General features: G+C 40.7%; 1 protein-coding gene across 1 annotated transcript in view; it reads left to right on the forward strand.

Moving 5' to 3' along the window:
- CADPS (calcium dependent secretion activator) overlaps positions 1 to 16,945 on the forward strand; it is a 476,711-nt gene that overhangs the window by 432,361 nt on the left and 27,405 nt on the right. Inside the window, 1 exon segment of the mRNA XM_070360581.1 lies at positions 6,003 to 6,110. Within this exon segment, the coding sequence (XP_070216682.1) occupies positions 6,003 to 6,110 (108 nt within the window).

A 16,945-nucleotide genomic window follows, 5' to 3' on the forward strand; every position in this document is an offset into this window, starting at 1 on the left:
TAAAGAGCTTATCTCAACAGCCACCAAGGGCCTTGTACTGAGCGTTTCTCATTCTGAACGTGGTTAAGTACCCTCCTTGTTCAAATACTTATTTGTTAAAATTTGTTTTTTTCTAAAAGGATTTATATTAACATTTAAATTCATTTCCCCAGGAAGCTCAGTGTGTAATGGTTTATTGGCTTATTTCTCAAAGGATGGCAAAATGGAAAATTGGAGGGAGTTTAACATTAGCATATATTTTGTTTGTTTAATGAAAGAATGTACAATCAATAATTATGCTTTGAATTTATATAATACTTCTCACTGGGGGACCCCCGACTCCTTCACGTAGATAGTCCTTATAATGGAGAAGAGAAAAAGCTCACATACCTGGAGCTAGGAGAGAAGTAATGTTTTTTCACAAAAGCCCCAGAGTAGAAACTTCCAGTCTACAGGGAACAGACTACTCAAGTTTTCTGAGCCTGGTTCTCCATCCTTAAAATAGGGATTAAAAACGCACGTCACAGATTCACTGTGCAGATTACATGGCGCATACATGGGACACTCTCTAGCTATTTCTGCAGCAGGAGAAGGGTAGGGTGGGGGAGATATTTCTGCTCTGTTGCACAAGGGAGGAGGTGGGATGAATTGTTGACATCCAGCCTGGCCTAGCCTGGGCTTCAGCAGTCATAGAAAGGGAGTTGATAGTCCACAACCCAAAGATCTGGTAACTGAAGTCTGTTTTCTGTTTCACCTCGAAGCAAAGGGGAGATCTCACCAATGAGATTTAAACAGGTGACCAGTGGGCAGGACCTAAATGTTTGGGGGAAAAAATTGATCTGGCAGTTGGTTCTATCAACTGAAATTATTAGGCAGTTAAAATTATTGGGGGCAGAGGTCAAAAAAAGTCAGGTTTGGTAATGTCACTTGGCTCAACGTACTTCCTATGAGCCAGGCTCAGATTTATTGTCAAGATGAGGACAAACTGGTTTCTACGTTGACACAAAAAGGAACAAAAATCAGCTAGCCAAGTTTCCTCCCCCTAAGGAGACAGAGAAAGTGATGCAGTATGTCCCCAAATGTGGTACACTTCCCATCCACAATATACAATCTCATAGGAACAAAAACTGCAACCAAGCCTTATAAATAACCTCCGTGTGTGAGGCATTGTTTGAAGCACTTTACGTTTAACCTGCACAACAATCCCCCTTCAAGATGAGGTAACGGTGGCCCTGCGAGGTTGGCTTGCTGAGGATCCCACGGTTCATAAGAGGCACAGCTGAGCCTTCAAGTTCTTAAACACTACATCATCTGCCGGATATGATTTCCTTTAGTGCATAGACAAACATCTTTTTTCGGAAAACTGAGAAATTATTTTAATGAATATCAGAAAAAATACGATTGGCATGTCAAATGTGCTCTTTCACCATGATTTCACCCATCAGTATGCCTTGGGGACAAAGCTAAACTTTAAAAATAAGTTCCTTAGAGTATTTTGCAGCAAATCCCTGGTGGCTCAGACAATAATATTATAGCAAATGTTTTAATAAATAATTTTCCAGAAAACATTAGTACAGGATACACATGTACTATATATACACTGTTCACCCAGAGTAAATAATAGTTTACTTCTCAATAATTATTTACTTCTCAAAACAGCCCTAGGAGGGGAGTAATAGGACCATCGTGTTTCACAGTGAGGAAACTGAGGCGCAGGGAGGTTCAGTGGCTGCCGTGGTCACCTGACGAGTTGACGGGTACATGAACATTCAAGTGCTCGCGGTTTGATACGTAGAGCCACCGGCACTGGCTCCCAAGAGTCAATGGTGTGTGTTTGCTTCCAACTCTGCCTTCAGTTGAGGGCACATTGGCAGCTCAAACTCAGCCTTGGAGGGAGTATTTACACCACGAAACTGTCAAGCACTACACTTCAAGCTTGGTTGTTTTGTTTGATTGTTTTTGTCTTGAAGAGCGAGTCTACCAGCTCACCAGCAAATATCACCTATTAAATCAGTAGTCCCCAAACCAGAATGTGCAGAGGTGATAGTTGGCAAGGTTTTTTTGGTTTGTTTTGGTTGTTTTTGCTGTAGAGATTCCCAGCCCCTTGCCTCTGGAGATTCTGACTCAGCCACTCTGGGGTGAAGCCTGGAGATCTCTAAGAAGCTGCCCACTAGATTCTGGTATTCTGCACAACTCTGGGATCCAGTGGCTAAATCAGTGATTGACCTTTGTTCTATACTGGAAGCATAGGGAGTTTTTTTTTAGAAGTATCACTCTGAGGTTGCTGGACAGCTTAAAGCAGAATCTCTGGGTGTGGCGTCTAGGCATTAGTATCTTTCAAACTTCCCATATCCTTCTCATTTGCAGCCAGGTTTAAGAACTCTGAGATAAAATCATCTTTTAAGTTGTCTCTAGTTCCGGTGAGCTGACCTCTGTTGCCTGTAAGGTTTTTGGCACACGGTTTGTTGGTTTAGTTTCTTGTGGGGACTGGTATTTAGTTACCGTCGACGTTTGTCTCTTAATTATCTACACTAACAGAGGGAAGCGCTGTTACCAGTCATTCAGAACATTGCACGATCCCCAAAGCACATCTCTTTGTCTTAGGTGGAGTGTTCCACCCTTCAGTACGGAGCAGATTTGCATTCCTAATTAGGGCTGGCTTTAGGATGCTGGAAATTTGAATTCATTTCCCTCAAGCTGAGAAATATCCTGGGAGGAACACGCCATGATTAAAATGTCCTATTTCTTCCAGCCACCAAGTGGCTTCTTCAAATTATGTCTTCCATACATGGATTTATAGTTAACTATATGGGGATTTATATAGTCATTATTTGTTTAATTATTTTTTAAAATCTACACCTCATGATGTCAGTCTGTCCAAGGCACATTTAAAATAAACAATGCAATTGTGAAATATTAAAAACCATCCTATAATTTTTTCCCATGTTACTAGATAGCCATGTGGTTTAAAGTGAAATGAAAGTCGCTCAGTTGTGTCTGGCTCTTTGCAACACCGTGGACTGTAGTCCATGGAATTCTCCAGGCCAGAACACTGGAGTGGGTGGCCTTTCCCTTCTCCAGGGGATCTTCCCAACCCATGGATCAAACCCAGGTCTCCCGCATCACAGGCTGATTCTTTACCAGCTGAGCCGCAAGGGAAGCTTCATTTATCTAATAACATCAGTTGTTCAAGAATATTTTTCATCTATAACTACAAGTTAGCTTGTTGGTCACTGAACAGTTACAAGTGTAACCATTTTGGTTGAAAACCTGCTTAGAATGTGTTGCACAACCTTCTCTACCTTTTTAAACGGGAACTGACAGTACTCGTACCTTTTCCCTGTGACCAGGGATCCCCAGTGGCCATTTAGTGACCTGCTCCCCCAACGACTTCCCAAGACGTAGCCCTTCACAGCCCCAAACCTCAGTGTATGCTGAGTCTACATGTCTGATGCCCCAGTTTGGCAGCCTTCTCCCAAGAGCTAAGGGTATCAGGAAAGGTAATAATGTCTGTCAGCACCTCTGTTTCAAATAAGTCCCCTCATCATCCTTCCTGGTCCACCAAAGGATGGAAAACAGGCTTGTCAGAATTGGACAAATAGCTGGTCAAAAACGTGGGGACCAGAGGACTTTGAGAAAACACATTTTCATGCAGACTTGGTCTCTTTTTTTTGAGACTGGTTTCTCTGAAGCAACTTTTTTCTTCTTGGTTCCAAAGTAGATTCCAAAGGTAGGTAAGGTCATGAAGTGATATAATCTTGTGGGGGATGCGGGGGCGAGAATCATAAAGGCTCATGTTTAAATAGCAATTTATGGCCTTTGAGGCAGTTTAACTTCATTATTTTAGCTGGTGATAGTAATAATCCTTGAAGGTAAGTAGGGGAGCTATTATTAATCCCATTTTACAGATGGTTATAACCAAAGCCCAGAGAAGTTGAAATGACTTTCAAAAGCTCCATTGTGTAGGGGATCAAATAAAAATACATGTAGTGTGACTGAGTAGTTAAATAAGGAGGTGCGACAGAGACTTATTCATTCATGGTTTTGTTCATTTGGGAAATATTTAATGAACACATACCATGTGCCATCATTTCTGTGCTGAGGATACAATAAAAAAAAATAGATCAGATAAGGTCCCTGTATTCATGGACCTTATGTGCTAAATAGGAGAAAACAAAAAGCAATTAAATAGATTATACAGTGTCAGATATTGGTGAGTGCTATGAAGAAAAATAAAAGCTCAGTCAAAAACTCAGTTTTTTTAACTACCTGGGTGAGCTGAACTGCACTAATATTTATTTTCAAAGTTTTTATATGCATTTTCAAAGCATAAATGAAAAGCCCCTTTGAGGACAGCAATTTAGTGAAAAGAGAAGGAGGGGTGAAAATAACCGTTATTGTAGATCGCTGTTGTGGTTACAAATAGGTCTGCTGAATTTGGCTTTGAATCTTAGCTCTAAGATGGCTGTCTGCATCCAGGAAAAGTCAACATCTGCCACAAATATCACCAGGGAAGAAATGGAAACAATAATAAGTTTCTCAAGTGCCCCAGGAAGGGGTCCCCATCCCCGCTGAGGACGCCCTGTGATGTGCGGCTGCCAAAGGGAGTGGAGGAGAGAGTTGCCAGCTTAGAACTGATAGCTATCACTTCCATCTCATTGGAGAACCTCTATGGTTTCGTATCATAAAACTGCAACAATTTATAGGACCATCACACAACCTGCTCAATCCATTGGCTGAAAACTGCTTGAAAGTGTAGCAGTTGACTACTGCGGCTTTGAGTTGTCCTCATTGTTTTTCAAATTAATACCTTGTCATTGTTTCAGCAGGTGTTAAGAAATGTTACTAGCATCCCAGGGGCCAGGCATTGGCCCTTTGCTTGATAATTGTTTGCTTTGTATCAGGAAATAAAAAAAAAAAAAAATACAGTCCTACTGTTTCCAAACCTTCCTCATTTTCACCCTGGAAATTACACAGAAGTGTTAACTAACTTCAATTTGCAGTGCCTGACAGTCACGTCTGGTAGAGAAATGATACTTTGTGATCTAAGGTAAAGTCACAGTAATGAAAACTACTCTTTTTAGTTATTAGCAAACATGCATATCGACTGTGGAAATTTAAGGGGTTTGTGGCAGCTCTCCTAATGACCCATATTACAGTGTTTTAATAGGTTTCTTTGGAGATAACTTTGATTGTGACATCTCAAGCAGTATGCATTCTTAGTTTAGTTTTTCTTACCATAAATGATTTTGTAACCACTGAATGAGACCACCTGCTTACCTTTCCAGAACGTCTAATTTATTTAAAAGTCTAATCCTTCCCCCTCCCCATCTTTTTGAATCCTTGGACTCTAAAGCTATACCAGGAAGCAAAGACAATTGGTTGAATGTCTCCTTTGAGTAAAGTAATAAGGAAATACTCACTATATACTCAGGTTAAACTACCCCCACAATATGACTTGGGTAGGAGGTGGTATAGATTGAAATAGAATTTTTTTACTTGTCATATCCTCAGTGTTTTAAATTGAGGGGATCAGGGAAAGCTGTCATTTTTCTAATATTATTTAAGGACAGACAGTGGAAGATAGAGTATTTTTGAGTATTTTTTGATGGAGCTTTCAACCAAAAGAAAAACCAGAGAATATCTCTGGGTTATCTGGTGAAGATTTATCCATTAGAGTATATTTGCCAGAAAAAAAAAATTAAAAATAGGGGGAAAAAAAACCTGTACGACCCTGCAATCTCATTCAACCTGCCAGGTTGAATTTCTAGAAAGAGCTGGAGATTTTAATATCAGTTTCAGTTCCTGGAATTTCTGTCCAGGCTGTGGATAGTGATGCTGTTTATGGTGGAGCCTCTGGATACCGTGTGCTCTAGACAGCTCCCGGCTCTAGGGGAGAGCTTCAAACTCCAGGGGAAGTGCTGGGGGTCCAGGCAGGGTGAAGTGGGCAGAGTATGCAGGGATAGTCGAGATAGAGCCACTGTCTGAGAATTCCATGTTCACGTTCTCCTGTTTCTTTGCAGAAACCTGGGATGGACGTGGCCGATGCGTACGTGACTTTCGTCCGCCACTCTCAGGATGTCCTTCGTGATAAGGTCAATGAGGAGATGTATATAGAAAGGTTATTTGATGTAAGTAAATGCCTTCTCCTCCTTGAAGGCCAAGGAGGAGACCCTCCAAAATGTGACAAAATAAAGAGACAGGAGGATAAGTCACATTTTGAGAAAATGGATTGGTCCTGATGCAAACTTAATCTTTTCCTTCCCCTCCGCCTTAGGCTCTTATCTGTCCTGTGTCTGTCCCCAACCCTCCCTCGCGTGGCCGTGTCTCAGTCCCCACCTGTGTGATACATAGCGCGGCACACAGCCTCACACAAGCCGGCTCCTCCCTGCACGAAGCTTGTGAGGTGGCAGCTTCCTCTAACTGGCAAAGACCTTCCTGGGTCATGGTTCCCCTTCTTGCAACCCAGCCCTGCTTTAGGGAGATGCTCCCTGCCGTCTGGGAGACTGCGACTGGCCCCTCTCCTGAGGGTGGTTCACAGCTGTGGCATGCAGCTGTTGCAGGAAACGTAGCATCGTTATCACTTCAAAGATGATTGCGTTTCTGGAAGACTAGAAATCTTTAGCTAACCCTGGGTTTTGGCAAACACTTAATGTTAGTTACTTGTTCTTTTGCTGTTCTAAACCGGGGTGTCCCTTCCCCACCTCTCCCACCCCACCCACTTAAAAATTTGGAAAAAGAAGCAGGGGTATAAAGAGCAGTTACATCAGGCTGCCAGACCTGGCTTGAAGTTCAGAGAACACATTTCTGAGGGGTACTAGTTATCAAGTAAACTTACTTCCACTGTGACTACATCTGCACTCTCAAAGCAAACTACTGAGGTCAAAAGCAAAAAATAAAAAGGAATCTGCTTCGGTCTCAAATTTTCTGCCTCTTTCAGGCCAAAGCAGATGGGGCTGCCTGATTTAGCCAGATATTTTGTTTCAAGTTCCCACCGAATTTGCCAGTGTAGACCCGGCCAGAGTGCATGGAAGCCGGCGTACTTGTCTCCGTGTGGCTCTAATTGTACAGCCTGCTCCTGTCTTGTGAAGCGTGAGCTCCTCCTGTCCAGGTTTCCGTATTTTGAGTGCCAGCTCGAACATTAATGTTTTGGTCTACTATGGAATCCGTGTTTCTGTATTTTTTCTGCGATTGTGTTCAGCAATTTACATCGAGTTTGTGTGTGTGTGTGTGTGTGCGTGTTTTTGTTCCATGGCTAAGTGAGCTCATTGTTGGCACCGCTTAAGAATCTGCAGCTCCTGACTTTTCTGCGCTTTGTCTTCCAGCTCATTTGCTTTCCTCGTGTGTTGAAAAGGCTCCTGTCTTTTTTTTTTTTTTCTCATTTCTAATCATCCCCTTTCTGTGTTCAATATCGCTCTTTCCTCTGCATCACCTTTTTCGAGAAAACCCTTCTTACTTTTTAATTCCCACCCGTCCTCTCTCAGATTAAAATGGAACTTATCTCTCATGTCAAATGTTTTATCACATTGTATCAAGTGGCATGAATTAGAATCAAATAATCTTCCTGTGTACATCTTCTAGCATGGCCCACATCCACTGAGAATGCCTCATACATGCATAAAGCTCACTGGCGGGTCCTCTCCCTTCTCTGCATGCGTGCCTTTATGAAAGTACCAAGCCCGGAGTGTCTGGGGCCCGATCACCCAGCCAATAGGCATTGAAAACAGTCAGGCAGCACCCTTGGGTCTGCGTTTTGGAGTGTGGACTCTCTGCCCATCTCCGCTGAATGAAATTCCAAGCCACAAATGTTCAGGAAGCCTGTGGGGTTGTTCTTTTCAATGCCTAGGTTGCCTTTTTTTTCTTTTCTTTGATCAGTATCTTCTAATTCTCAGTTTTGTGTGGCTCTCGTGTGCGTGTTTCTGTGTGAGTGTGTGTGTGAATAACCCAGTGCTCTCCAAAACTTTCAGATATCTAGTACTGAATTTCATGTTGAATCCACAGTTTAGCCTATTATTTCATTGACAAATAACCCACTTTTTCCTCCTGATTTTTTTTTTTAATTAGAAATCGTGCACGGTGGGGAAAAAATGTTTTTAAGGTGGCTTTGTCAAAGGCAGCAAGGCAGATTGTCCTTTTCTGGGGCTTTTTTAAAGGGAAAGTACAACTGGATCTTGATTTTAAAAGTACGGTTGTAGCTTTGGCCAGCACAGATGGTAAACTGGACTTGCCCAACTGTTGAAGAACAGAGGCAAATTCAAGCCCTCTGGTCATTGGTGTGAATTAATAATGAAAAGAAACAATACACAGAGTATGTTTCTTGGGATGCAAATTATGTTTAGAGTTATTCAAAAATTCACAAGTATGTCAAATCCCTTGTGGAATTACAAACTGACCAGCACAAAATGGCATCAGTAATATTATCAAAATCCCCACAATTTAATCTCCCGTTGTCCTAATTCTGTTTTTCCAAAGGAATCTTAATTGCACTTCCCTGAATATCAGAGTTTAAAACTTAACCATTACAATCATTCACTGAACATCACTCCCACCCCTGTGGAAAAAAATTTTTCAGCAGTTTTATTTCAAGATAGCAAATTTCTGTGCCATTTACTTCCTTACTTCCCAAATAACCTGCTCCCCTAATTTACAGAATATTGGTGCTAGGCAACCTAACTGATGTCGTGCAGGAAAAGTTCTTGAATCTGTCATGATTTTAAAACATTTGTCATTCGATAAAACCCAGAGCTTCTCAAGAAGCTTCATTACCATGCAGCCCCAGTAATTTAATTCAGTACTTACTATTTTTCTATAATCTAGCAGCAAAACATCAGATTACCAACATGTTTGATTATCTTCGGCTTCTGTTTCCTCAAGTAGGATGTTTATTTCTTTACATATATGCTCTGGAAGGCCCTCATTGTCTACTAAGCTACACAAGGGAATCGGAATATTGAGGCAAAAAGGGTGTCTGTAAAACCTCCATTTCTTGCTACAGTGGACTTACCCTTTCAACTTCATTCTTAATGATAGTGGTCCTGGGGCGGGTTTCTAAACAATTGGCAGAAAGCTACTGAGAAAAACTTGTTGATCTGAGAGGTGTCTCTTCCAAATTGTTGCATTTTGATAAATGGCAAAAATGAATAATAGAACATTAACATTTTGAATGAGGAAAATATGTATCTCCGAGATTGTTTGCTGTTTGGAGGTTGTTGATTTTGATTATTGTGTCATTCTCTGTTTTTTAGTTCCTGCTGGCATCTGTCATTCCAAGGAGTGTTCTCAGAGTTCCTGTTGTATTTTTAACGGTGTTTCAAAGTCTCAGTTTGATTTACCTGGGAAGTCCTTTAAGTTCTTATTATTCAGGATTATTTTCATTCTTTTTTTTTTTTTTCGTCTCTGAGGGTACCTTGTGGAAGAGTCTGGATGGCTTTAGTGTGTATCTGTTCCTGAGAATGTTTAGACTAATACCCAGTCATTTAACGAGTGCATCTTCCGTTTTACCCAAGCACCGATCTCCGCGTTCTCTCTCTCTGTCTCTGTCTGAGCTGGGGTTTTTCTTTTCCTCGTCATTGTACTTCTGGCTGGAATTGGGTGTTTGTGGGAGATTATCGGCATAGCATTTGGGGCTCTATATTTAATGTTCTGCATTTTTATCTATTTTATTATGTAACTTAAGAACAGCTTTCCAAATTCATCTTCGCCAAAATTTTTTTTTTAAACAGGCATTTTCTAGGTTGATTGAAGAAATACAGTCAAGCATAATATTGTCTCACCAAGTCTTTTCAATGCAGTGGAAGTTTCCCTGTTTATTAATCACTGATTCATATAGTCCTCCTATAAAATGCTAACAACCTTTTTAGTCATGCACACACACACACACAAAAAAACACTAATCGGTTCAAAATTAAGTGCTGACAGGAGAAGAATCCTCAAACTGTTTTTCTTGGTGTTTCAGATATGTAGCTATACATTTTTTCATCTGCATGTTTGTAATTTTTTTTTTTTTTTTGCTAAAAAAATAGTGATCCATTGTGAACCAGTTCTAATTGCTCAAAATAACAGTTTATAATATTTGGGAGGTGGGGGAAGATGCAGAGGTTTAGAGCAAGCAAATATGCTGATATGTACAATCATAGGGAATCTAAATTATATTGAAGATGCTGAATTCTGAAAAGAGAATTGATTACTATCAGACTCAAGTGAGAGCTTGGCCTCTTTGAAAATTATTGCTGACTTTTAAAGAAAATATAAAACATGGAGATGAATAATCTCCATATTCCTGAAGCAGCAGCTTGAAAAGGAAAGCACAGCCAAGAAATAACTCGAAGACAGAGATTTAAAGCTTGAGTGTCCATTATTCATGCAGATAGCCTCCCCCCACCTCCTCTGGTGATTAATTCACCATTTGCCCCGAAACAAAAACATGGTTTTGGAAATTAGAGATCAGATCATCAAGAGAAGCACCTAAGATTTCAAGGTCTAAACAAAAATTAATTTATTTTCTTTCCTCCTTGTACTTCTTGAAGACACAGACTGAGAAGAAAATCGGGATTAAAAGAGATGTGCTTAGGGTGAATTCATCTGCTTAAACCTCACAGGCTCGGAGATGAGTGATTAAAAAGCCATCTCAGACTTGGATGGCATCCACATTGGGGGTAACGCTGCATGCACACTGCCTTCCTCGGGCCCCCGTGTCACCGTGAACCAGGCCTAGGGAACACTGGACGGGAGATGATACGTGGATTATATAGGTCAATTATACACTTAATCTGCCTTCTGGAGGATTAAGTATTTGCAGATTGACTCTGCATTTGGCTTCTCCGTGGCAGTTATCAGATCAGGAAAGGGCCCCCTCACCACACCGCCTCCTAAGTACTTAATCAGGCAGCGCAGTCAGGTTCGTTTGGGGCCGCCGCCCCGTATTCTCTGCCTTTCACGGATTTTAATTTGCTGTTCCATTATCAAATCATGTATTTGTCCACTTTATGTGTCAGCCCAGTAATTGAGTGTGAATATGTCCCTTTAAAGGGGTAATTTGAAAACTGAAACCCCTGCCTATTAAAATATATTTGCTGTATTTATTTATATAAGACGCCACAGATAACCTGATTAAATTACAAAAGCACAACCTAAGTGAACATGTATCAATCAAAGTAGGAGCCATTCTGCTGGAGGAAGGAAGTGTACAGAAGACCAGGCAGCAAGAGAAACATTATGTTCTTAGGTGATATCTGTCAGGTGTGTGGCCAGCTATGCCGCAGAGGGAAGTTACCTCCAAAAGAACAAAAGTGGGGAGAAGCATACAAGATTCACTAATAGAATAGGTTGTGGTTCTAAGGGCTGATTAAAGAAAATCAAGGCATATGGCGTTCAAGACATTGAGACAGTGAGTTATCTCCGCTAGAAGCAAGAAGCCGGCTTGGCTGCCCCTTCATGGGAGTTCTTGGGTAGTGAGCCTGGGCCTGTCTTCTGGAGCCTTCAGAATTCACCCTTGATCCTCACAAGCTGGGTGACCATGAACAAGGTACTTAATCTCTCAGAGTTTCAGCTGATTCATCTGTGTAAGAGATGATAATAAGCAGAAGAACCTTCTTGTGGAGTGGTTTGAGGGTAAAGCACCGGGCACTCCTGCCAGCATCAGGCTCAGGAAGCGTTTGGTAAGTGTCAGCCGCCACCACCACCATTATCACATCATCATCATCCCTGAAGGGGAAAGGCTTTTCCCAGGCATCTTTTTTTCTTGTTAAACAAAACCCCACATCCGTGTGAAGGTGCTGTAAGAATCGTGCCGTCACTTGCAGGCATTAACTCCAAACTTGCTTAGAATTACAGGATGTAGAGTCGCCTGGTACCTTTGGTAACATAGTTCTGAAGCAGGTAGAAGAATGGTGATCAGGGCTGGGGCTTTGACGTAAGCCAGACAGGAGAAGGGGTTCTGTTTTTGCCACTTCTTAGCTATTTAACTTCGGGTTGACTAGTTAACCTCTCTGAGCCTCAGTTTTCTCACCTATGAAGAAACTGACTTCTTAACAGTTGTTTTGCGGACTGAAGAACATAATGAATATAGACTGGCATAGTTAAAAATTTGACAAGTCTTTTATCATCATCATCATCTCATAGAACTATCTGTTCATTCCATTGACTCTGAAATGGCCTAGCCCTACCCCCTAAACAAAGCGACAGTATGTTGGCAAATAACTTGTAATTGACCTTCTGATTGGGGAAGGGAAGGATAGGAAGGAGTGACTATACCTTTTATTATTACAGAGGAAACGAATGTACATTTTAGACATTTAGAGAATACAGCTAAGCAAAAATAAAATGTTACATGTCCAGCAGGCAGTGTTTATTCTTTGATTCTTTTTCTGTTTATGTATATGATATACTTTTAACCAAAGTAAGTGAGGAAAAATTGCTATTTTTAAGTTGGTGGTCTTGATTTTCAGTGTCAGTAAGAGTTCATCTAATTCACTGTCCATATTCAGAATTTCCCACTTGTCCCCAAAATATTCTTTATAGTTGGTGTGTGCAACCCAGGCTGTGATTCAGGGCCACATGTTGTTTCTGGTGGAGATGCACGTTCAATTTCTTTTTTACCAGTGCTGGCCCTTTTTTCATGATCCTGACTTAAAGGGACCGTCGTGCCAATTGTTCTGCAGACTGGAGGAGTTTATTACTATCTAAACATAGAACTAATTTAAGGAGAAAAAAATATATATCTAGCTGAATTCAACCAAGTAGCTCTTTTGGACATAATTAGTAACTCAGCATAATTCAACCAGGGTTTTTTTTTTTTTTTTTTTAAAGCTGTTCTCTGTATGTAAGGAAAATTTCTGAAGCTAGTTTTAAAATAAAGAAAAAGCTAAACCGCAAGGACTTCACAGAGGTCAGGAACAAGTTGCCCACATAAAGAGCTATGGTGATTTTATTTCCTGCACTAAGGCACAGGTATCTGAGCTGAAGAAGGAAATCTGAGGTCCCAGTTCAGTGTTCCTCATCTCACTGTAACTGCTTTGGTGAAATCTTGGACTGGGTACTTAGACTGGCCTCCCCCACTCCCCACCTCACATCGTTTGTAAGGGTTCTTTGTTAATTCTGCTAGGATTTTCTCTGAGGTTATCAATCTGAAATTAAGCCCTTCAAATCAGTCTGAAGCTGAGCTTTTCAATACTCCTCAGATCCAGCTTTAATTGAACTATGACCTCAACCTCATCATCCTCAGTGATGAGGCTAAAGAGTGTTTTCTCCAGGCTCCTAGGGTATCCTTGAGAATCTGTGTGATTATATATACTTGAACAGGAAAACAGATCCAAAATGAATCAGGAAATATAGGAAAGGAAAGATTACTAATTTTTTTTTTCCACCTGATCATGAATCCCAAAGTAAACTCTGGCAGTTCAGGCATGTCCTGGGCCAAGTATCATTTCCCAAGTAGAATGTGGAAACAGAACACAGAGTCAGAGGGAATTGAAAAGTGGAAAACCTGTCCATCTACCTTGATTTGTAACATTATAAGGAATATAAAATACAAACACACACACACATATGATTAGGGTTTGAGTTCTTGCAGTGAACCTCAGACTTGGGACCATTGCAAGCTGGAATTAGAAAACAGTTCACTTTCATGACTTTTATCCAGTGCTCCTTAAAGACCCAGTGTCTTCATGACTTCCCTGGTTCCCATCATGTAAATCTGCTTTTAGCAGATGTGCTATTTGCTCCACTGTTAAGGTGAAGAAAACTTAGTTCTGCCCTTGTTGGAATATTGGCAGTTTTATTCAGATATTAAGCCCAAAGAGTAAGGCATGAATAATGGTGATCTTTGACCTGATGGAAAGCAAGCTCTACTAGAATGGGAGGGGATGGAAAGAAGAATGTTTTCATGCCTCTGATGCCCTATGGCAGTGAATCTTATTTTCAAATACATATCCTTCAAAATAACTAGTAAAAGATAGCAGTTATTTTGCATTTCGAATCTTAGGTATAGAAACACATGTCTGTTCCACAGGCTTCTTTCCATGCCTGAGGTTTCAACAGTAGTGCATGCAGAAAAGATAAGGAGGCATTAATAGATTTGGATTATTTGGATTAATTGTATCAAATGGGCTGTTACTATCCAAAAGGAAGTATTTATTTTTTGTTAGCATTATTCTTACAGATTTATATTTCAGGGCCATGTCTTCAAGTAGTTCTTTCTGATCTAGATGTTGTCTCTGAAGCCATTCATAGAAATAGAGTTCGTTTACTTTCAGGCAAACCTGACATAAAACCAGTCTTGGATTTTTTCTGGAGCTTGCGCCTACCAAAGAGTTTTGCTAAGTATCTTTATCAGAACAGCTTTCTGTGTTCCAAGAGACATTTGGTGAATACAGTCAATTTGTTTTCTTTTCCAGCGGAGAATGTTCCAATAGTCATTCTAAGAAGCCAAGCTGATTGCTCTGTTACATTAAGGTCACAGTATCCTTGCTAACATGACCCACACAATTTCTTTTGTGTCTTAGAAAAGGTTTGTTTTTTTCTTATGGCAGACTTACGGCATGAAGGCAGTAAGTGACAGACTCACACGTGTACATGCACGCACACACACACACACCATACATACAGGCACACACACAGTAGCCAAGGCACATATTGTGGAACAAATATTATCACATTGAGTTTCAAGATACGAGATGTACTAAATCCCCAAATACTTCCCTTCTTGCAGTGCTCTGTAGAGGTTACTATCATAAAATTTCACTGTCTCTTGATGTGTAAGTCATAATCGCTTGCCCTAAAATTTTTTAATGAATGGGTTTTAAATATCATCTAGGTTCTTATTATTCAAAGTGTGGTTCTATGGACCATCAGCATCTGTCTCCTCTGGGAGTACAGAATTGCAGCCCAACCCCAGTTGAATCGGATCTGAATCTACATTTTAACAAGATCCTCTGTTGATTTAACATTTGAGAAGTACCGGGTAAGATCAGTGACTGTCTTATGTGCCTATCACTCACAATAGGAAGCACATTTTATATTACAACCCAGTATGTATTTATGCATACACACACAACAACAAAAGTTTATGAAACAGTTTTCACCCTCTGTGGGGTGCAGTGTGATATCTTCTTTTTCGTTTTTCAGAAGTCTTGATGGTAACCAATGAAATGATTTTATTGTATGATTTGTAGCTTGTAAGAGGTCCTTAGAGAGCAGAGGTTCTCACTTTCGGCACTACTGACTTTTCAAGCCAGATAGTTCTTGGTTGTGGGTGTGCTGGCCTGTGTACTGAAGGATGCTGAGCAGCCTCCCTGGCTTCTACCCCCCAGATGCCAGGGGCAACCCCTTCTCAACTGTAATGACCCAACCTCTAGACATTTCCAGAAGTACCCTGGGAGCAGGGGGGATACCAAAATCACTCCTGTTTGAGAACCACTGATCTGGCTGATCCAGAGGTTAATGCTCCACGTAAACAAGGGAGCCTTACGTCTCCAGTGTCGTGTGCCCCTCTGCCACCACCGTCGCACACATTTGAGAAGTATGTGTAGCATCAGCAACAAAGAGTCCACACTTGTCAACCCCAGACGTGACATGGAGGCTCTGCCTGTCTTGGAAGTGGATTATATCTGGGGGGCTTCGTGCAGTGATAGGACAAGCTTGTGAGACATCCAGGACTCCCCACCTCCCTCACCAGTCTCCCAGGAGGAGTCACTCAAAACCAGGGGAGGGATCCAGAGCAGCAAGTTAGGTCAGCAGTACAGATTCCCGCTTTGACCTCCCTCAATTGCTTTGCTTTTTATAATTTCATCAGGACCTTGGTTAAAAAAAAAATTTTTTTTTTTGCTTCTACTAGGTGGCTACAGGTTATTTTTGCGTGTCCAAAAACCTGAAAAGAAGGCTCAACTTGAATACTTCATTCATCCTAAATTCCCAGTTCAGAAGAGAACAGTTAACAGCCTCCTGTTCTGTTAAACTCCTGCTGAGTTGACTAAAAATCCAGTTAATGGAGTCTAGCAATTTGCCACCAGTATGAATATTCCTGTATCAGAAGGCTTATAATGATTGTGCTGCTTGCCACATTGGGTCACCTTGACTGCCTTTGGCAGAATTTTTCACCCTAACCATCCCTGGACTAATTAATGCCCATTATACCAACAAATCTCCAGGTCTTGCCCAGGATGGGGTTATTATTAATTACCAGACCTTCATGCCATCCAGAATATAAAAGACCCTATCATATTTTGTGTAAAAAATTTTTTTTGGCAAAGAACAAATAATATGTAAACCAAGTTAAATTCATGAGTTTTCCAGTACAATTCTCTAAGTCAGTAGGGTTTTTCTCCCCCATTTGGCTTAAAAAATTTTTTTTTCTACAATTTTTAAAGGTTACTTTCCATTTACATTTATTACAAAACATTGGTTGTTTTCTCCATGTTATACAATACATCCTTGAGCCTGTTTTACACCTTTTTTAAGGAAGAGAACTATCACCTCCTTTTATTCAAAAAGTTCATTGTTTGGCCTAGGGATCCATTCTGTTAAAGAGAAGAGACCCAGCTATCAGGTACCTCACCGATTTGGGGAGTACTAGACCAGTGTTTTTTTCACCCAGAGGTGGTTTCACCTCCCAGAAACCATTCAACAATGACTGGAGACATTTCCAGTTGTCAGAGATAGAAAGGTGCTGTTAGCATCTAGTGAGTAGAAACCAGGAAGGCTGCAGTGGACAGCCCCACAGCAAGGAATTATCTAGCTCAAAATGTCGATAATTTAAAAATCCTTTGTCTGTAATGATATGGGCTGTTTAACTTTAAATGGTGGTAAAAAAATCATCCAATTATCTTCAGATCATTTTCTCACCAAGGGATTCCGATTTCTGTCTCTAAAGAATACTCAACTTCAGAGATTTATCAGAAACTAGTCTCCAAAATCCTTTTGACAAGCTTCATCCAAAGACATCTTTTTAGGGTCTCAAAAATAAAAACCA

The sequence above is a fragment of the Bos mutus genome, chromosome 22 (genome assembly GCF_027580195.1).
Source record: "Bos mutus isolate GX-2022 chromosome 22, NWIPB_WYAK_1.1, whole genome shotgun sequence".
NCBI lineage: Eukaryota > Metazoa > Chordata > Mammalia > Artiodactyla > Bovidae > Bos > Bos mutus.